The 21,239-nt window shown below is 41.0% G+C and overlaps 1 protein-coding gene across 32 annotated transcripts in view; it reads left to right on the top strand.

The window, feature by feature from the left end:
- Positions 1–11,209: 11,209 nt before the first annotated feature.
- The window catches only part of C2CD5 (C2 calcium dependent domain containing 5), a 56,499-nt gene continuing 46,469 nt past the window's right edge, over positions 11,210–21,239 (top strand). For 20 of the 32 annotated variants that reach the window (XM_058420477.1, XM_040061021.2, XM_040061019.2 and 17 more), the window contains exons 1-6: positions 11,223–11,384; positions 14,701–14,787; positions 15,914–16,085; positions 18,084–18,179; positions 18,626–18,781; positions 20,933–21,131. In XM_058420477.1, the coding sequence (XP_058276460.1) occupies positions 11,295–11,384; positions 14,701–14,787; positions 15,914–16,085; positions 18,084–18,179; positions 18,626–18,781; positions 20,933–21,131 (800 nt within the window). In that variant the 5' untranslated portion in view covers positions 11,223–11,294. Of the gene's footprint in view, positions 11,385–14,700; positions 14,788–15,913; positions 16,086–18,083; positions 18,180–18,625; positions 18,782–20,932; positions 21,132–21,239 lie in introns of those variants that run through there. The other 12 variants (XM_040061028.2, XM_040061025.2, XM_040061013.2 and 9 more) reach the window with 3 other exon arrangements.

The raw sequence follows: 21,239 nt of genomic DNA, 5'->3' as shown, positions 1-21,239 counted from the left end.
GAAAAACAACAACAAACCACCACAAAAACACACAGATACAGAAAAAAACCCCAAACCCCCAACCAAACAACAAACATAATTGAATCACAGAATCCTAATCCCTCTTCAAGACTGAATCAAAAATAGCAGGTTTCTTAATGCTGGGTAGTGTAACATCTGTAGGGAATACCAGACATTCCCAGGAATGTTAGAGCTGTATTTTAAATTCGGCATCCCAACATTTTCAGTTGTTGCAATTTGGAACGTACAACCAGCCCACCCCCAGTTAAGGGGTTTTGACACTTCTGTGCATCTGATCATATGGTTATAACAGAATTATCCTTTTTCCAGATTACTTTTTAGCTGCACCAATTTCAGCTACCTGCTCATCACAATTTAGATACTGCCAGTTAACAAAGCTGTGAGTAAGGATTGCAATTTTTCTACATAACAAAGTCATTTTCAGTGGCTGTGTGGGGGAAAAAAAGAAGTCTACCACCATGAAGAGGAAATGAAAATGACACATATCTGGTTTACAAGGTGAAGTTTCCCTTTCCTCTGGGAGCCACTCAGTATCACAGAGAGATTTGAAATACAACTTCTCTAACAGCCTGCTCTGATAACACAGCCTCACTTAGAGGCTGGGAAAGATCACAGCTGCAAAACCTGCATCTGAAAGACTGAGCTGTTACTTCTCTGCTGCAAGCAGATAACAAAAAGTGTCCATGGAAACCATTTTTATGCTTATCTAACAATCCCTGAGCAAAAAAGCCTTGGAAGATGGGAATGACAAAGGACAGGCAAATATGGCAGGGGGAGTCATCATCCTTTCCACGCTTTTCTAATGATTCCCCACCTTGGTAGCATCAATCCCAAAGACATTTTGCCTCTTGGTTCTCTCCCATGCTCTCATCTCATCTCATCTCATCTAAGGCACCACGCCAAGGATTCCCGGCTCAGAGGAGCATCATAGTCCATGGCAGTTAAACAGATTGTGTGCGTGCGTGTCAAACACTTCACAAGGTGTCCATGAGAATTCCTGCTCACGGATAATAACCCAGACACTTCCAGCAGGGCTTGCCCTTAACTCAGCTCTTGGACTATGACTACACCAACCCCACACCAGTGGCTACACAGAAATTCAAATCTACCTCTAGTACAACCCCTCCATTGGGGTAGGTCACATGTTGTCTTATCTCAGAGACAGCTAAAAACCAAAACCAAGCCCTACATGCATGTGTTTATTAGGCAAGGTTGTGCGTGGCAGATGTTCAAGAAAAACATTTCAAATGTTATCTGAGCCTGTGCTTTTTTAAACTTGAAGATGAGTGCTATCAAGCTGTTTCCCCACACCTGCAAACAAAAACGAGGTTAAAACAATATTAGATCTGTCTTAATTTCAAAACAATCCTCCAGCATTAAGTGAAGGCTGATGAAGTGATTAATCTATTGATTTGAAGCGCTGAAACTGAACATAATGCTTTGAGATAATCTCTGGCATAAATGGAAAATCACTGGAAAGGAAAGCTGCAGATAAAACAGGAAACTCCATGTAATAGTTAATTCTTTGGATTTAGAATTAGGCCCTCACATAGATAGATCACAGCTATGTTTTGTAACAAATTCTTGGAATGGTTGTCCTTTGCAAACTGATCACACACATTTCTTCACTGGAGGGTTCAGCACTCACAGCAATAAGAGCAGGAAGCCCAGAAGGTTTTCATACTACTGAAAAGTCATCTGTAAAATATCTCAAGACTAGTGTGTAAAATTATGACACAAATTAAGTGAACATGTTGAAAAATGAGGGTGGATGTACTGGAATATTTTTATTTCTCCTTGCCTTTTTCAGACTGCTAAAATTAGCAAAGGATGGTCTGTTCTTAGTCCTTATATTAATAGCAGCAAGATAGTGGAGATCTTTCTTACTCCAAGAGCCTAAATTGTAGGATACAGCTCTTACAGGATGGCAGTCATTTACTTGTGTACGTGAAAACTCTCAGCTACTGCAGAAAGGGATTTTTTTGTTACTTCTTAAATACAGTAGTGTGTCTCCTTGTTTTGGTATAGTATTGGTTTATTTTTAATTTTGGTAGATTTTTCCCAGCTGCTAGGTGCTTTGGTGCTAGGAAGATGCACAGTCATTTTGCAGAATTCTCCTGTCTAATTAAGCAATTTATTTAGCAAGTGTTTCTCAAGTCATGCTGTTCATAATAATCTTGGCTAAGAAAATCAAAGCAGCATCTCCCTCGGCTGCTATCAAGAAATAATTCCAAGGTGATGATCATAATTCTTCCGTAGATAAAAGCAGAGAAAGGCAGCACAGGCCTGATGAATGAAAATTTCTGTGCTTTGAAGGCAGTCAGAAGACACTGTCCTTGCATTTCAAAAGCCCCATAAATTTCTGTTAACAGGGTCAAATGCAGCATTGAAGACAGCTCTGCCTGGAATGAATTAAGACAGCACTCAAAGCACAAGACCGATTACAGGTTTCTCCTTTAGCCAGCTTTTAGTGGACAGGAGTTGTTACTTGAGAATTAAAATGGTAATAGTTTGAGTTTGTTCAAATGGCTAATAATCAAGAAAGTGAGCTGGATTAATTCCCGTTGGATAATGAGGAATGATCGGTACCAAGACCATCTATCTTCTTTCCATTGTACATAATTCAGTTATATGGACCCACAGCAAGAGACAAATTAAGAGTTTTTTAAGGTTTGTGGGGTTATCCTGCAGTTCTTGAACTTCTCTGCTTTGTCTGTGAATGGATTATTTCCTTCTGACCTCAGGTGGAAATGCATTCAGGAATAAAGATAGTTTTAAAACAACTGTTTACTTGGTTTGAATTAATCATCTTGTGCCATTAACCCATCAGCCATGGATAAGAATACTCAGAATTCAGATCCTGAGCCTCTTCAAAGGATCTTGACTTGGCACCACACAAACTCCTCTGTATCACGTTTTGACAACAAATAGGTATCACTGTGTAGATATCAGCTTGAATTCCACTTTTGTAAGAAGCTGGATGTGAGGCACTACACACTTCTATGCTTTGCTTTGTTAATGAGTTTTTTATATATTTAATACTTTAACATTTAATAACTCACATCACCATGTCAATTTCAAATGGAACACATGAAGCAAAAGCATGGTTATTAAGAACTGCAATCACTCCACGTTTTAGAATATAAAGATTTATTGGTTTGGATTGAATCCAATCTAATGCCTCTAATGCACCAGAGAATAACTTGCATATCTTGTGAAGTCTTGAAGACTATTCTAAAGATAGTTTAGGGAGTTATTGCAGTTAAAATAATCTCCTTGGCAGCACAGACTGACCTGTGGAGCAGCACTTATGTGCTCTTACTGCCTGAGCCATAGTTGTTGATGAGACAGGGACAATGGCTTTAATAAGCATTAAAATACTTCAAAATTGTAGGATCATCACCTTTGATCGTGACAGCAATTTCAGTATATAAATATATACATTCATCAATATGTCCATGGTTTGGCATGGGACCTGAATAAATGATCTGATTATTACAGTTAGGCAGGAAAAAGGAAAATACCAACATGTCATAAGGTAACATAACAAAACATAATGTAACATAACATAACATAACATAGCATACACAACAACCAACAAATATAACTGTTTTAATAAATGTGGAAGTGTAATACATATTACTGACACAATCAAATATCTCCTTTGTCTCGACTCTTAAAAGGAAAAAAGGCAGAAATTCTGAAAGTGTCACTGAAGGACTATTCATTTTTTTTAATGGTATAAATACTGCTGCTGACAACTACAACTACAATTTAATTAAATTATTTACTAGCTATTGACTAATTAACTAGGACATGGGAAGGACTCTGAGCAGCTATTATTATTCTGCTGCTTGTAGCTTTGCTAGAGCATGTGCACATGGGTTTCATTCTCTGTGAACTGATACCCCAAATATGTCATTGCCACTCATAAAAAGCACCAAGTCATATGCAGCCTTATTTCCCTCACAGAACTGTGAGAAAGAGAAATGATATCAAATTACTGGCTGAGAACGTGGCATCAGATCCAGTGGTTTGATTCCCCCTGTGGGCAATTGCATTCATTCCTGTTTTAGTGAAGGTTTATTTTATCCAGCTTCTTTCAAGTCTAGATGGAAATAGACACCTTCAGATAGCAATAGTATAATGAAACAGAAACAGAATTTTAATTATTATTTCAGTGGCTCTCTATTTTTACAAACTGCTTGATATGGATCAAACCCCAGACTGCTGAATTTTGACACGAGTAGACTGTTGGAAAAGCGTCACATTCAGAAGAATACAATGTGTTGATATACAGGAAACAAATGTACATTAAAAACCCCAGAAATTTAATTTTAGGACTATGAAATAGGGTTTTATTTTTATCCTCTTTAATGTAAGCCCTGATAATAATTCTTGGCTTCTTTTCCTTAAAGGACAACTGGGTTTTATTCAATTCACTAGATCTTCATGGGAATATTTCTTTGAACATTATTGGAATTAGAGTTCATTGGATAAGCTTTTTTCATACATATTATGGGATATTTAAAAGACACATAGACATGGAATTAGGTAATTTAGTGGAGGAATTGGCAGTGTTAGGGTAATGGTAATTGAGAGTCAAAATGAAGTACATAATTCAAGTTTGAATTGATCCTGCTCAGGCTTCCATCCCTCCCTTACCCACATTTATATTAGAGATTCTTATGGTAGCAGGATTTTGTTCCAGTAGATAGGAACAGACATTAATATTGCTCTGATCTTGTGATTAAACAGCCCTAACTACAGTGAGCTCCTCCAGTGTAAATCAGAAGCCACATTAACGAAGCCTTGCTCGTCACGAACCCCACCTCCTCATTTCAGGGAGGCATTTTCACCTTACTGATTTTACTGGGACAGGATTGCACTCCATCTTTCACTCTGTTGAGAGGGATTAAGGTTGCAATGCCAATCAGATACTTATAGGTAATTATAAACAGAAGTGACTGGGATTTTGCCCTTATCCCAGGATTTGCCCACCCAAATCCTTGCACTGGACACATATCACAGCACATGTAAAGCAGAAGGAAGTTTGGGGTTTTTTCTGGGATGCAGAGGTTCTTTACTAAGGATCCATGACTGGATACTGAACCCCTATGAGCATTATTCAAAATATTTTTTGATTGGTGTCCATCAGATTTAAGCCAGATTGATTTCAAATGTTTGCTCAGTTTTACAGAGAAATACAGGGATTTTTCCAGAAAACAAAATCTGACACTGCAATTTCCTGTGTTGATGACAGCTGAAAGATTCCTGTTTCAAAGACTACTTATGACAGTAACTGCAGCAGAAACAGAGCCAGTATCTTCTATGGACCAGTGATGAAAAGCATTTTTTCTGTGTTTCAACAAACTAAAACCCTGCCATAAAGTTTTTCATTCATTCCTACTTAAATCAACTCAAGGCAAAAGCACTTTTCCCTGTGGATAAGACATAGACAACAATATCCCAAGTCCTGCTGTAAACTGAGGAAAACCTTGATCACCACCTTCTAATTTGTGTCTTGAAGGATGGTAAACCAATATAATTGAAACCTACCCTGGTGTGATGGGTCAGCAGACTGAAGTTACAAGGAAAACCTTATCTTTGAAGTGTCAATTTCCAAAGAAGGGTTCAACACGTATGTCTGTCACAAACTATCTTACTTAAAAAGAAAAAGAAGGGACAAACAGATCGTTACATTTAAGTGGCAAAATCACCCACAAAAAACTCTCCCGTTTTTCTGACAACTCACTGTTCCCCACAAGATGCCTTGTAATGTTGTAATTAGCAATATTCTTGGCTGTTTAGTGCTTACAGTGCCATTTAATTGATAACAATACCTGCTCAAGTAAGATAATGCTGTTCCTTAAGCATACAGTAGTTGGAACAGGACTTCTGTTGTCATGACTTATTAAAACATCACTCCTAAGCAGAAGGGAAAAGCCTCAACAAGAAATAATCTAGATACTGAAATGCAAAGTCAGATAGCACATCTTTTTTTCTCCTTATGAAAATACACCCTTTAGTTTTTTCTGTGGAGTTCTGCCACTCATATTACTGAGCACGTACATACTATAGCTTTAGCTTCCAGTATATCCATTGTATTTGCCTAAAACTGATGGAAATTTAATGCTATTTTGGAAGCCTCAAGTAGTTTATAAATTCCAGGGGTCTGAGTATACTTTCAGCTGAGTTCCTGCTACCCTTCACAAGTCTCTGCTGCCCTAGAGAACTGGAATGCTATTGGCAGGAAATGTGGGAAGTAGCACGCTAATTTATGGAAAGACAGGTCTCATTCTGTCAGTATAGAAAATCCTCAGCCACAAGATACATCTAATACAGCAAACAGGTATCTTAACGCATTAAATAATATTTAATTCATCTTTCCAGATGAAAGAAGACCACATTGGAACTGGCTCTCCAAACCAGGTGTTTTCAGATTTCTAGTCGACTACTACAATCTTCCATTGAAAAAGCTGGATCCTTGGAAATCTTTCAAGGTAAGAATATGCATTGCATTAATCCCTGTATTTCATAATCCCAGAGAACGGGAGATGTTCACTCGGCAACATTTGTGAAGCTAGTTAGCAAAAGCAGCAAATAAGCAGAAGCTTTGTCAGAAACAAAGAACACACGACAAAGTTTACTTTTGTGTTGTTTTAACTTGTTTGAAGTCCAAAATTTATTTTACATTCCCTCAATCTTGGGCTCTAGAACAGTGCACCAGAAATGAAAAAATGCCAAACAATGCTGTATCTAACATGGACAACAGGGAATGTTTAGGGTTTTTTGTAGTCCCATCTGCCGGTGGTTTTTTACTATAACAGGGAAGCTAAGAATGGTTGTGTTCACAAGTAGTGTAGTGGATCAATGGCCCATTTTTAGGGTGAAGCAGTACTGAGTAACCTCCATCCACATCACAAACAGCTCTGGTGGGTTATTCAATCCTGGTTTAATTTGTTGCCACGGCCCAAATGCCCTAAAACACCTACACAGTGTATTTGATGCACTGCTACCTTATAATTTTCAATTCATATGCTGTATAACTGCCTGGTTAAGCGAGCCGAAACAACATTTAAGCAGGTGTGATCAGGAGATTCCGCTCAAAAAGTTCATTTCTGGTCTAAACGAAACCCTTAACATCAGTAGCATGTTTTCTGCTTCCGATTTCCTTCCTGGGTCTTTGCTCTTCACAGCTGTCCTGCTGTCTGGGTTTAGGATTTTTTTCCTTTTGTTTCTTTCTCTTATGGAATTTCGTCCCATCTGTCGCTAAGAAACCACAACGATCCGTACTTAAGAGAGACAAAAGGGGTTTTGCCGCGAGGAAGGGTGCGGCTGGCCGGTCACTTAGCTGGGGGTCTTCTCTTGGAGCAGCGATAGCGAGAGATTTGGGATAGGGAAAAGCGGTTGTGTGCAGCTCCCAGCTCCCCTCCTCTCTCGGCATTCCTAAGGGAGACAGGCTGTGGGATTTCACCACCACGGCTGGGTTCCGTGTCCTGCTGCCTTCTTCTTGTGGGAACAGCCGCTACATTGGCACCTTATGAACACCCCACCTCACTAAAAAAGGCCCCTTTCACCATCTGCTCGGGTACCTCAGGGGAAAACCCCGGAACCCGGGGCCCTTTCCCCCTCAGCGGAGCCTCTCCCGGCCGCCTTCGGGGGCCAGGTGCCGCTGCCCACCGTTCCATTGCCACGTGTCCGGTTTATTTCCTACACTGTAGCCACGCACCCCCTGCCTGCAGGGACACCCCGCGGCTCCTGCCACAGCTGCCGAGCTTCTGCTGCCTCTTGCCCGCTGCCCCTGGTGACCCGCCCTGCCACTCGGGCCGCTGCTCCCCGGCTCCCGCCGCAGCCCGCGCCCGCCATCAGCCACGGCTGAGCTCTCGGCACAGCGCCCCCTGCCGCCGCGGAGGGATCACCGCATCCCAGCCTGCCAGCGCCCCTGCCGGCGGCGCGCGGAACTGCACCGAGGGGAGGGAGCGCTCAGCGGCTTTTCTGCTCCCGGTTGGTGCCGCTGCCGTTGTTGGTGTGGTTTCTTCGCCTTGTTACGCACACGCATACCAGTGAAAACTGTTAAACCTTTTCCCATCTCTTTGCCTGAAAGTCCCTTAATTTCAAAGTTATAATAATTCGGGTGGGAGGGGGTCATACTCTCCATCCCCACCTTCCCCAGCAGACCGCCTGTCTTTCAAACCAAGACACCTGCGTTAGGAATAGTCTCAGAATCACAGAATCGTTTAGGTTCAAAAAGACCTCCAAGGCTGGGTCAAACCTGTGACCCATCACTACCTTGTCAACTAGACTAGAATCCTGGGTGCCACATCCCGTCATTTCCTGAACACCTCCAGGGATGGGGACTCCATCACCTCCCTGGGCAGCCCATTCCAACGCTTGACAACTCTTTCCATGAAGAAATTCTTACCCAACCTGAACCTCCTTTTCTCCAGGTTAAACACCCCCAGCTCCCTCAGCTGCCTCTCATCGTACTTGTGCTCCAGACCCTTCCCAAGCCGTTTCCTTCTCTGGGTACACTCCAACCCCTCAAGGTCTTTCTCGTCCTGAGGGGCCCAAAACTGAAAGCCAGGTTTATGGTGAGGCCTCACCATTGCCAGGTACAGGGGGACAATCACTGCTCTGGTCCAGCTGGCCACACCATTCCTGATCCAGGTCAGGATGCCATTGGCCTCTTGCCCATCAGGGCACAGCTGGCTCACATCCAGCTGCTGTCAACCAGCACCTCCAGGTCCTTTCCTGTTGTCTGGTTACAGTATTCCATCTAAACATGGATGGATGAGTTAAAAACCAGCATTTAGCCTGTTTATATTTTACTTGGATACAATGAATATTAGCAACAGTATGGATCGTTCCAAGGGTAACTTCCAAACAAGCCCAAGAGATAAAAGTGCTGTGTTGGTGGGACTAACTGCAGGTAGCCTGAGGACAGCCAGCCAAAGATCCTCTGTATCTTAATTTCCTGCACCACACACTGCTGCATTTCAGTCATATTGTCTGTTTGGAGTATCACATTCCAGCCCCTAAGATTATTTAGCCTTTTTGTAAGATTAGAAAGAAGGGGAAATAATCCCAGCAGATCTACTATTTTGGCTCAACACCTGGCAAGCGCTTAACCAAAACACAAGGGTTCTTTTATTTTCCTGCTCCTGACCACACCAGCAGCACAACCGATATCCCACAGGATCTCACACAACCCGGTTCCATAACCCCACCTGTAGAACCACACCTGATCCAACACCCGGCCCTGCTCCTTTGCTTTTTGCCAAGCTCCCACACTGCTATTGCCTAAACAAAGAGCTTTTTCAGGCATCAGCAAGTTACAACCTGGCTGCAAGAACCATATCAAATCCTATTTCTGATGACTAAATTCCATGTAATCTATCCTTAATCCTTCAAATACTGTAAATATTTGTCTTTTGGTTAAGAAAACAAAGCCAAACAAACAGGGGGGTGTTGGATTGAAACCCTTTACAGGACATTCCCACCGAGCATCTGGGGATGCTCCAGGCTTCCTTTTAACTGCTATTCATGGGAGCAACTCCTTCCTAGGTGTGATAAACGCCAATCACTTGTTTTAAAATTTTAAAAGTTTAAAATTTAGTTTAATAGTAAATAAGTAATAGTAAATAAGATGGTTATAAAAATAGAATTAGAGTAAAAATGGAACAATTTTAGAGATAGAACAATACGAGACAATAAAAACAAAGTTACAGACGTCTGGGTGCCTCTCCCGAGCCACAAGCTCTGGAGAAGGACCCCTGCTAACAAAGGACTATCTCTTAAAAGCAATAGCCTGTTGAATATTCATATATATTATACATGATGCATAAACTTTATTTAAACAAAGAATTGTCTCTGGTTAGTATCACTTTTTTCCTTTAATCTCTGTGGCATTCTCAAGGCTGAGAGAGGCAGGGGGAGTTGGTTTCTTCTGATAAGGAAGTAGGAAATTCTTTTTTTCTCTGAGAGATTTACGTTTTCCTGTGGTTGGCATACAAAAACTACACTTTAACTACAAAACTTCATTTACTATACTATCAAAATATTAATACAACACTAACAATTAACACAACACAACACATATAGTAAATATCTTGCGTAGAGCCATATAATATGCACTTTTCACACTAGGGAAGGCAGAGCATCCCGAGGGCGCAGCAGCGGGCACAAGCCGGGATGCGGGATGCGGGATGCGGGATGCGGGATGCGATCCCGGTCCGTCCCTCCGCCGCCGGGACCGCAGCCCCGGCCATCGATGACTCGGCGCTCAGGCTGCCCTGGGCAGCGCCCACCGCGGGGCCCATCGAGGAATAGGAACTCGACTTTTAGCTGCGGCGGTCCGAGGCCGCGGGCGCCATCTTAGAGCCTGGCATGGGCGATAACGGGAGGCTTTAATAATGCCAGGTTTAGGGTCCGGAAATGCTGCCCCAAATACCTGCACAGGCTGGGGGTGATCTGCGGGGAAGGACCTGGGAGTCCTGGTGGGTGATAAGGTGACCATAAGACGGCAGTGTGTCCTGGCAGCCAGGAAGGCCAGTGGGATCCTGGGACACATCGGGAAGTGTGGCCAGCAGGTCAAGGGAAGCGATCCTGCTCCTCTGCTGGACCCCAGTGAGGCCACACCTGGAGGGCTCTGCCCAGTTCCGAGCTCCTCAGGGCAAGAAAAACAAGGAGCTACTGGAGAGGGTCCCGCGGAGGTGAATAAAAATGATGAGAGATCTGGAGCATCACTAGTGAGAGCCGGGCCTGTCTATTCTGGAGAAGCCTGAGAGGGGATCTCATTAATGTATATAAATATCTCAAACCGGTGCCAAGAGGACGGTGCCAGACTTTTCACTGATGCTCAGCTACAGAACAAGGAGCAAAGGCTGTGAAGCACAAGGAGTTTAACTCAACACGAGGAAGCACTTCTTTACACTGAAGGTGCCAGAGCCCTGGAACAGCTGCCCAGGGAAGGCGCGGAGTCTCTCTCTCTCTGGAGAAAATCCAAATCCCCCTGATCACGTTTCTATGTCACCTGCTCCGGGTGACCCTGCCTTGGCAGGGAAGTCGGGCTGGACGATCTCCAAGAGCTCCTTCCCATAGCAATTCCCCGCTCCTGTCACTCCTTTCCCGCTCCCCTCCGGCCGGGGGCGGGGCGGCCGCGGGAGCCCCGCGCATGCGCAGCCGCCGCGCCCGCCGCTCCATGGCACAGGCGCGGTCGCGCCGTCCCTGCAGCCCGCGGGAGGAGGAGGAGGAGGGGGGCGAGGAAGAAGATGCCGGGGAAGCTGAAGGTCAAGATCGTGGCGGGGCGCCATTTGCCGGTGATGGACCGCGCCAGCGACCTGACCGACGCCTTCGTGGAGGTTGGTGGCGGGGGGCGGCGGGAGGGGCGCGCCGGGCCCGCGCTGCGGAGGCACCTGCCGGGCCCGTCCGGCGCCTCGGTGCTGCCGGCCGGCAGCGGCAGGGTGAGGGCAGAGCGGCCGGAGCCGCCCCGGGGCGGCTTTAGGTGAGACATCGGCAGGGGCTTCTTCTTGGAAAGGGTGATCAGACCTTGGAACGGGCTGCACGGGGAGGCGGCGGAGTCGCCGTCGCTGGAGGCGTTCAGGACTGGACGTGACGCTCGGTGCCGTGGTGTGGTTGTTCTGGTGGTGGTCGGTCGTAGCTTGGACTCGGTGATCTGCGGGGTCGTTTCTAGCCTAGTTAGCCTGTGATTAGACAGGCGTATTATAAGGAGGATGGACAAGCAGTAAAATCACCTTTAAGTCAGTTGTATCGCTGAATATATGAGAGGTTGTACAATCTTTATTTTTAAGGCCAAATATGCAGCTTTCATTTTAAAACATCTGCAATACTAAAATATTTTCAAGGGGGGCTTTTAATTAACAAATATTTAATATCATTTGCGTGTTTAAGTCACTCTGTAGCACCCAGAGTATTTAACTTCAACCTTCTTTGCAGTCACGTAGTTAATAGGCAATATGCAGGGGTTTTCTCCAAGAGGGATTGTAAAAGAAGTTGCAGTGCCGAATAAGTGGAATTATTTAAAGCCCAGGTTGGATGGGGCTCTGAGCAACGTGACCCAAAGGGTGACATCCCTGCCCGTGGCAGAGGGGTTTGAATGAGATGGGCTTTATCCAATCCAAGCCTTTTTATGATTTCTGTTACATGACCCTTACGTTTTTTGATTCATTTTTTCCAGTATGGATGACTTAGAACATTTCAGAAGTGTTCCACAGGTTCAGGAATCATACCCTCAGAAAAATCAGAGCTGTTTTAAAATAATGTGCTCTGAAAATGCGTGTCTTGTACCACAAATAGTGGTTGAGGTGTACAAGTGAGTGGTTCAGGCTGGCACGGTACTAGGTTTAAGGTAGGAAGACAGAATGCTTTTCTAGACTGGTATACACTGAAAAATACGATAATATAAAGATAAATTTGGAGTATGTAAGTCCTTGTTTCATTTGGTGCTTAAAAATTTGGTGGACATTAGACTCTAAGGGCATTGCTTGATGTGAGGGTAAGCTGGTAGTAAAGTGAAGATGTATTTCAACTTTTCAGTGGAGCTGAAATAGTACATCATTCTATTTTATTACGTGAAACTTCGCATTTCATTGTTTTGTCAGCTGTTTCACCAGTCAGGCTTTAATTTTAAAAAGCATCTCTTGTAGGCTGCCTGTTAATCCTGTTTAAAATTACAACTCTGATGCTTGCTGCTAGGAAGCTGGGAAAAACAGCTCACTGAGTTTCATTTGGCCTGTTTTTACTCTGTGTTAGGAGAAGGAGCTCTCTTCTTCTGTGGGTTACTTGTTCCCAGCCCTGCTGTCAGTGTAGCAAAGTAGATTTTTGAAATTCATATAGGAAAGTGCTAGCGTAGCAAAAAAGGAAAATAAACTTTTCCTTGGGATCAGTTTGCTTAGCTGGGTTAACGTGCAGTACCACGAGTGTCTTGGCACAGATGAGAGTATGGAAATACACAGGTGGGAGCCTTGCTTTTAGGATTGTTACTTAGGAACAGTATGAAGTAACTTCCCTTTCCATGTGTGGGAAGGGAATGCAGCAGGTGAGAGTAATTTCAAAATAAATTGGGCTTGAAAGTGTTGTTTTATTTTTCTCTGTGAGATTGCTGAAAAACTTCACAATGTGTTTTTCCTTAAATAAAAATGAAAAGCAGATGTTAAGGTTCTAGTTGTTTACTAACCTTAAATTTCCTTGTTAAATATTGCAATATAAACTCAGAACTAGAAAAGAAAATGAGAAGAGACTTAAGAGCTCTTACTTAGCCTGAGTTATGCAAAACTGGGACTTCACTAGCACGAGCACAATGATCCTTGTCCCAGCTCAGAATATTTTGTTACAATTTCTTCCATAAATGTTCTTTTAACTTTGCACAGTGGACAGCAGTGTGGTGTTTTATTATCTCTCTTATCAGGCTTCAATGAACCATCTGGAGTACTGGGGAAATTCAGTTATAATTGCCTGGGGCTCTAAGGGAGCTGATTTATGCCTAAGATAATTTTCTAAAATGGGTTGGGTGGAGCTCAGGGCTGTTGCATCCTGGCAGCTTCTGGAGTCAGAACTCGTATTTAATTGATAGCTCCCTTACAGCCAGTGCTGACATCACTTTATTGTACTTAAGCAAGTGCAGAATCTATTCAGGGTTGGGATATGCACCTGTGCAAAATAATCACTCTATTATTGAAATGTAATGTACAAAGTGGTCACTTAATACTTTCTTGAGCAAAAGTGTTAAAATAGTTACTACACGCTTTTCAAATCCAGGCTTAAATTTAGTTTCCCGAATGCATTTAGACTTTTAGAAGATAAAAGCTGTCAAAATCTACACACCTCTAACTCTAGCATTTCTTTTCGATCAGCCTACTCATTATTTTCCTTAAGAACCTTGAATAAATTTAAAAATGTAACTTTGAGGATTTGTAAGTATTTGGTATGAAGTGAAGTGCTCATTTTTTTTGAGAGGTAGCATTGAGAGGACTGCAAGTGTTTGTAAAAGATTTGGGGTGAAAGCTGCAGTGGAATAAAGGCTCTTCCATGGTGCTGTGTGGCTTCCTGATGTATGGAGCATCGCAGAAATTCAATTTCACTTTAAAAAAGCAAACAAAAAACCCCCATAAAGCCCAAATGGGTTTAGCCTGAAATAGATGCCTGTGGAGACCATATGGGTACTGCTGAAGTGTTATTATGTGGTTGAAGGTGCAAGAAGCAATAAAAATATGGAAAATATTTCAATTTTAGTAGTCTTCTCTCTACATATCTCAAATCCAGTTTGTTTTTGTATTTTTTTCATCAATTGTCTGTGAAGCTGATTGAGAAATCCTAGAGAGAAGAGAAATAGGTCATAAACTATCAACATTTAGAATATTTTTCCTTAGAGAGGACAAGGAGAGTATGCAGAGTGACTTTGAATAGCCAATATAAGTGATATTTTTGAGGAGGAAAAGAAACAATTTTAGTAGTATGATAGGATGAGAGAGCGATTGATTTCATGTGTCACTGGTACATGGATGCTGGTATATGTAAATTTATTTTAAAAGCCCCTCAGTGAAAAGAAAAGGATTTGTTGAAATATGTATTTGAAATTATTTGTGTATGTCAATTGAATGAGTTTCAAAATTTTTTAATTCATATTTGTAATTGATAATTGAATGTTTGTATTTTTAGGTGAAATTTGGAAATACAACATTTAAGACAGACGTGTATCCCAAATCACTTAATCCTCAGTGGAATTCTGAGTGGTTCAAATTTGAGGTAAGTAATTTTAAGAGTTTGCCTGTAACTATATAGACATTCTGGTTTAGCTGCTCTTAATTAAATAATGGCATTTCAGGCAGAAAATGAGTTTTGGGCACTGCAGTGTATTTGTGTTGAAATGCACAAAGCCTTTTCAGCAAACCCAGCTCCAGTCAGACCTTGTTTGCTAAGGGTGTCTCACTGGCTTTTTAGGAGTGTTTCTGAAGATAAAAGCTTGCCAGGTTGAATCCAACTTAAATGTTGTTCTCTTGGAAAAGAGAATACTGCAGGGAAGGTGGTGGAAATGTAGCAGGGGTTAGGCTTTTTCAGTACAAATATGTATAAATAAATACATATATATGAAAGTACAGGTATTCTTGTGGGCTTTTTTGAAAATTTTGAGCAAGAACAGTTAATTGGTATTTAAAGTCTTGCATCTGGTTGCAAAGATAACGCACTTATCAAAGGAGAAAATGGAAAATTCCTATGTGAAGATTGCAAAATAAAGAGCTTAGACAACAATTATTTCCTTATGTAATAATGAGGGCACTCAGCATTTTCCTGTAATTGCTTGTTGCTTTCCAGGATCTAATTTGTTGATGTCCTTCGACATTATGCCCTGAACAAGTGTTTACACGTTTCTTTTTTGGTACTACATTTTTTTTCTGCTTAAAAAAACGAGGGTTATGTTTAGAATAAATTAATTCTTGAAACACTTGAATGTGTAGTTCTGGTTCATTTACCTTGCTCTAATATCACAATTCTGCAAACACTACATGAGCCATCCCATTGCAGTTAACAAACTTAATTCTTGGTTTGTGACATTGAACACAAGAAGTTGTGAAATGTCTGTCTTGGTCCTAAAACAAAATAGTTGTTATCTGTAGATGGATTATTGCATTTGTTTATGAAATTGCATATGTAGAATTACTGAATTTTTACTGCAGGCTGTGTAAAATATCTTCTTTTAAGCCATGACTAATGATGAGAGCACCATAATCTTAACTTCAGAGTATAATAGTCTTCTGAGGTATTTTATCTTAAATTTCCTTCCTTCCCTCCTTCCCTCTCCCCTTCTCTTTTCAGCAGTGTTTCCCGGCACATTTTTAAATACCCAGATTCCATGTTAATATTTCTTTTCCAGGTGGATGACGAAGAGCTCCAGGATGAGCCTCTCCAGATCACAGTTCTTGATCACGATACCTACAGTGCCAATGATGCCATTGGCAAGGTGTACATAGATATTGATCCTCTGCTCTATAGTGAGGCAGCCACCGTTATTTCAGGGTGGTTTCCAATTTACGATACCATTCATGGTAAGATTTGCAAAGTTGAAACAGCCTTGTTAGAAATGTAATCTGCTTCTTGTAATCTTGTAAGCTGTCTTCAGAAATTTGTAATAACTTTAGCTTTGGAGCTGGAAAACTACTTTCCTGGGCTTTTTTTTTTTTTTTTTTTTCCCTTGTTTTCTGCCATGAGAAAATTTCTGGCATAGGAGAAAAGACCGGTGCTTGGCAGAATGCCTTCCACGGGACTTGTGACAAGTGGGGAAAAAAAAATCTTCGCTAGTTGCTGCAAATTTCAGATCTGAAATAAAGACTCAGACATATTTGTCCAATTACCGCATATTTTCTAAACAAATGTGATTTTGCTGAGGTTACTTGAAGTGTGCCTTCCTGGGGTTTGGGATAAACTTCAGTTGAGATGAAGGGATAGGATGTGAGATATATTCAACAGGGTGAAATTCCTTTTCCCTGCAGTAAGTGCTAGGTGGATTTCATCAGAATGCTGTCTCGAAGGTATGAGAAAATAAAGTTAATGATGTTTTTGCTTTTGATTTTAATGAAGCAGCTTTTGTCTCAGGCAATGTCAGTTTAGAGCAATTAACTTGGTGCTTGAATACCTCAGTGCAGAACGTCTCTGTGGCTGCCATTTATCCCCCTTGTTCATTATTCAGGGTGAATTAAATGACCCAACAATGTTAAAAGCTAATTATAAATCATTGTTGGGAAATAATTAATGGTGTTCACTGTTGCTCATCATAACTGATGCAAAGTATTTTTGCATGGTTGCATATTAAAGTTATAGTGAAGAGAAATATTGAGAAATATTGCATGTGGGTTTTTTAATTGCCTTTTTATCCTGTGCACATTTTCCTATCACACATTTTCTTCTGGAGCTAAATTATGCAAACACTTCTTTCAGGATGTGTGCAGTTGGTAGGTTAGAGGGAGTAAGATTTCTCTATATTTTTTCAGATATGTTGGTATTTCAAAGCTCTTTTCTATTTAAGTAAAATTGGAATTCTTATATTTTCATGCTCATAGCACTAGATTCCAATTATCTTGACTCTTGGCAAACATTAATTGATGCTTCCTTAAAAAATAATAAATATAATGCTCATAAGTATATATTATTTTTTTTTCTTTCACCTCAACATATTTGTTTCTGAAAGTACATAACCCTGAGGCATTTTCTGTTATAATAACTGAAGGCTTCTTTCTGTTAGCATTTTGGAAAGGTGATGTGGCTGGTTTTATTGCAGTAATATCTGAGTTGAACAACAAATCCAGTGCTGCTGTTTCAGTGTCATTTAGTGATGTGATAAAGGCTTCTGAAGACACTAGAGATCAGACTTATCAAGAAGATTGGTCCTCAAAATGTCAGAACTTATAATATATGAAATGATTTTGTTACTGGATGGGGAAAAAGAAGAAAAGGCTCAGAACAAGAAAGTAGAGAAGTCAAAAAGAAATGGTTCTGTGGTAGAAAATATTCCATTTCTATTAAGGTTTAATCATAGTTGAAAATTAAGCTTTGTCTAAAAATACCTTATTTTTGATATATTTCTTGCCACAGTTAGTGTTTTGCCAACACTTCCTGTGCCACTTTGTGGTTCTAGAAGGAACCATAAATCTTTCTCCGTGGGTTGAACTTCAGTGAGAATCTTTACTGCAATTTTGAAATCGTTTCAGGGAGGAAATTGAGCAGAGAGAGCACCCTGCAGCAGAGGCCACTGCAGCATCAAGAGGCTGATGGCTTCTCTTTCTTTATAAGAACTTTCTGATAAAGTTCTATTTGGTGCAGATAGGCGTTTCAGGAGTGTTGCTTTCATTGCTTCAGCCTCAAAGGCTTGGCAGAACTAGAAACTTCTCTGAGTCAGTGTCTCTGCAGCAGACCTGAGAGGCAAGGATGTGGCTTCCTGCTCCTCTGGCATTAATTACTAATAATAGGAAATAATTTATAGGTCTAGTTTTGTATTGATACAGTTATGTTGTTATAACTTGTGGTATTTCATGGCTTTTTATTGGTAGGTATACGTGGGGAGATCAACGTGGTGGTGAAAGTAGATCTCTTCAATGATTTAAACAGATTTAGGCAGTCATCCTGTGGAGTCAAGTTTTTTTGCAGTAAGTAGAGGAAAAAAGTTTATTTGAACTAAAAACTTTTTCCCTCCTTTCCTTTCTTTGCCTCTTCTGTTGGTCTCCCTTCTCTTACCAGCTCATTGCATAAAACTAGTAAGGATAACATTGACACAAATTGCTTTTCTTTTTTAACACATTTTTGCTGTTCATGTTTCAAAACAATGTAAATAACTGATGGGATTTATTTTGGGTCCATATCCTTTTAAAGAGGCACCAAGTGAAAAGGTTTCATAATGGTACATGGTGTAACTGGTACAGTGGACAGTTATCAGGGTCCCATGATCTCATGAGTAAAACTTCCTTGATATTCTTACAGAAAATTGTCTGGAAAACTTTCTGAAATCAGTTTTATGTGTAATTTTATGTTTTTCTCGCTACTCTTGGCTCACAGACCTATCTCTCACACCTTTTATGTGTCTATTTTTTAACAGCTACATCTATTCCTAAGTGTTACAGAGCAGTAATTATTCATGGATTTGTGGAAGAGCTTGTGGTTAACGAGGACCCGGAGTACCAGTGGATAGACAGGATCCGCACTCCCAGGGCATCCAACGAGGCTCGGCAGAGACTCATTTCACTCATGTCAGGTATTAAACCCTGGGCTGCAGTGGTTATCGCTACTTCTGGAAATGTTCAGGATGTAAATAAGGGCCTTGCTTAAGGTTGCATTTGAGTTTTGTTGTTAATTGTGTTGATTCTTTTCAGTGTTCGCAGTGTCTCCTGTTTCTGAGGATTATGTATTTCTCACTGATGGACAGTGAATGATTTTTATTTTTTTTTTTCACTTCTTGGTGAGGCCATGATGCTGCCTAATTTTTTGGTTGCTTTTAGCAAGCTCAAAGAAACCTGTGAAACTTTTTTGAAGGTGTTCTTAACCCGTATGAGGAGTATCACTAGAATTTTGACTCAGTGAAAGTAATGAACTTTACCCTATCTGAACTTTTTGAAGTACGTGAACAAATACACACTATTTCAGATACAGTGTGCATCAATACTGATGTTACTCATCCCTTCTCTTTGAAGTCAGGCTTGGTTCATTGGTTCTCAAGCATCTCCCATGAGGAAGGAATTGGAGAATTGGGATTATTCAACCTAGAGATGGCTTTGGAGTGACCTTGGTGGCCTTCCAGTACCTGAAAGGAGCTACAAGAAAGATGGAGAGGGACTATTTGCAAGGGCCTGGAGTGATAGGACAAGGGGAATGCCTTAAAACTGACAGAGAGTAGGTTTGGATTGGATATTGGGAAGAAATTCATCTCTGTGAGGGTGGTGAGGCCCTGGCACAGGCTGACCTGAGGAGCTGTGGCTGCCCCATCCCTGGAAGTGTCCAAGGCCAGGCTGGATGGGGCTCTGGGCAGCCTGGAATAGTGGAAGGTGTTCTTGAGATCTTCAGTAAGTGGGGCAACATAAAAGACTATGAAGATGTGCCTTGATTGGGATGGAAAAAGTGAGGGTAAAAGTGAAATAAACTATTTTTGTAACTAAAATGAAGACTTTTTTTTAATATATCCCCCCATATTAGTTTACAGAATTCACATTTGCTTATTTCTTGCTGTGTATAAATAGTGCAAGTGGATAAAGTATTCTGCTAGCTTTTATTCATGGCATAGACAAGAGGATAAAAAACCCAAAAGAACTCACAGCAATGCTGTTTCATCTCACATAATAAAATGTGATACTGCAGTACTGTTATGAGTGGTCACACATAAAGAATCTTGAAGAAATCTGTAGCTTCTGAGAGTGAGCCAGGCTGTTTCACAGATCTTTGTCATTATATGTTAGGTAAAAAAGAAATTTTGATAGTCTATCTCAACCCTAGAGTTTTTTCAAGACAGGTACAGGAAGTTATGAAGTTTACAATAGTAACCTGTATTGGTAATTTTAGAATCAAACTCAAGAAAGCAGTAGAAACCAGAGCTGGGCGTTGGACTGAGATGATCCTTGTGGGTCCCTTCTAACTCAGGAAATTCTGTGATTCTGTGACCATTTCATTCCACTTGATTTCTCAACAGCAGTGACATGAAGACTGTTAGATCCATCCTTTGTGGCAGTGAGGTTTTTTCAGTTTGTTAACAGAGGATTTGGAAATCTTTCATTTTCATAAGAAGAGATATTTTCCACCTTAATTATTACCAAGGCAATCCAGCTACATGGGACAACTAATTTTTTTATGATGTCCTCCTAAAAATGCATCAGTGGTAGACCAGTTTCTTACAGTCACAGTCTTTCAGTCCTTGTGTACAGTTAATAGAAGTGGTGGTGTTTGATTTGCAGTAGAGGTGCAAAAAGTAGGAATTGAGTTGAAATACAATAAAATAAATTGGTAAATGAAGAAATTATAGATGCCTGTTTCTATAGATTTCAAAGATGTTGCATTGTTTAGAACTATAGTAAGTATTTAGAAAGTTATGTGAGTTTCAGAACACATCTTGACCTCTCTCTCTCTCTCTGAATAAGTAGAAAAAAGGAAAAAAAAAAAACCTCTGAGATGTCATGTTGTTTTGGCAATCAGAATGGATTTGGAGAGAAAAAGCAAAAAGCTGTGTAAGTTGTTGGTGTCACACAATGTTATAGGAGACAGAAGCTGTGACCAGCTGCTTGGCCTGGCTGTGTAGGATTGGATTTATCACCTGTTCTGCTGACTTGGTTGGCACTCCAAAAGCAGAGGTCAAAGACCACAAAAGAGAATAGAAGAAGTTCACTGCAACTGTGACCTCTTTACCTTTTTTGTTTTGTAGGTGAATTGCAAAGGAAGATTGGCTTGAAGGTGCTTGAGATGAGAGGAAATGCTGTTGTTGGTTATTTGCAGTGCTTTGATTTGGAGGGAGAATCTGGACTCGTAGTGAGAGCCATAGGAACAGCCTGCACGTTGGATAAATTAAGTAACACATCAGCATTTTTACCTGCATGTAACTCCCCATCCAAAGAAATGAAGGAGTAAGTATGAATTAGTAGCTTGTAGGGAAACAAGTTTCACCTCTCTTCTTTTCATACTCATTCAGTTTTTCATAATCGATGTGATTTCTTTTTTTTTCCCCAGAATTT

The sequence above is a fragment of the Hirundo rustica genome, chromosome 4 (assembly GCF_015227805.2).
Source record: "Hirundo rustica isolate bHirRus1 chromosome 4, bHirRus1.pri.v3, whole genome shotgun sequence".
Lineage (NCBI taxonomy): Eukaryota > Metazoa > Chordata > Aves > Passeriformes > Hirundinidae > Hirundo > Hirundo rustica.
The sequence above is the reverse complement of the archived record's forward strand: the minus strand, read 5'-3'. Positions and strand labels throughout refer to the sequence as shown.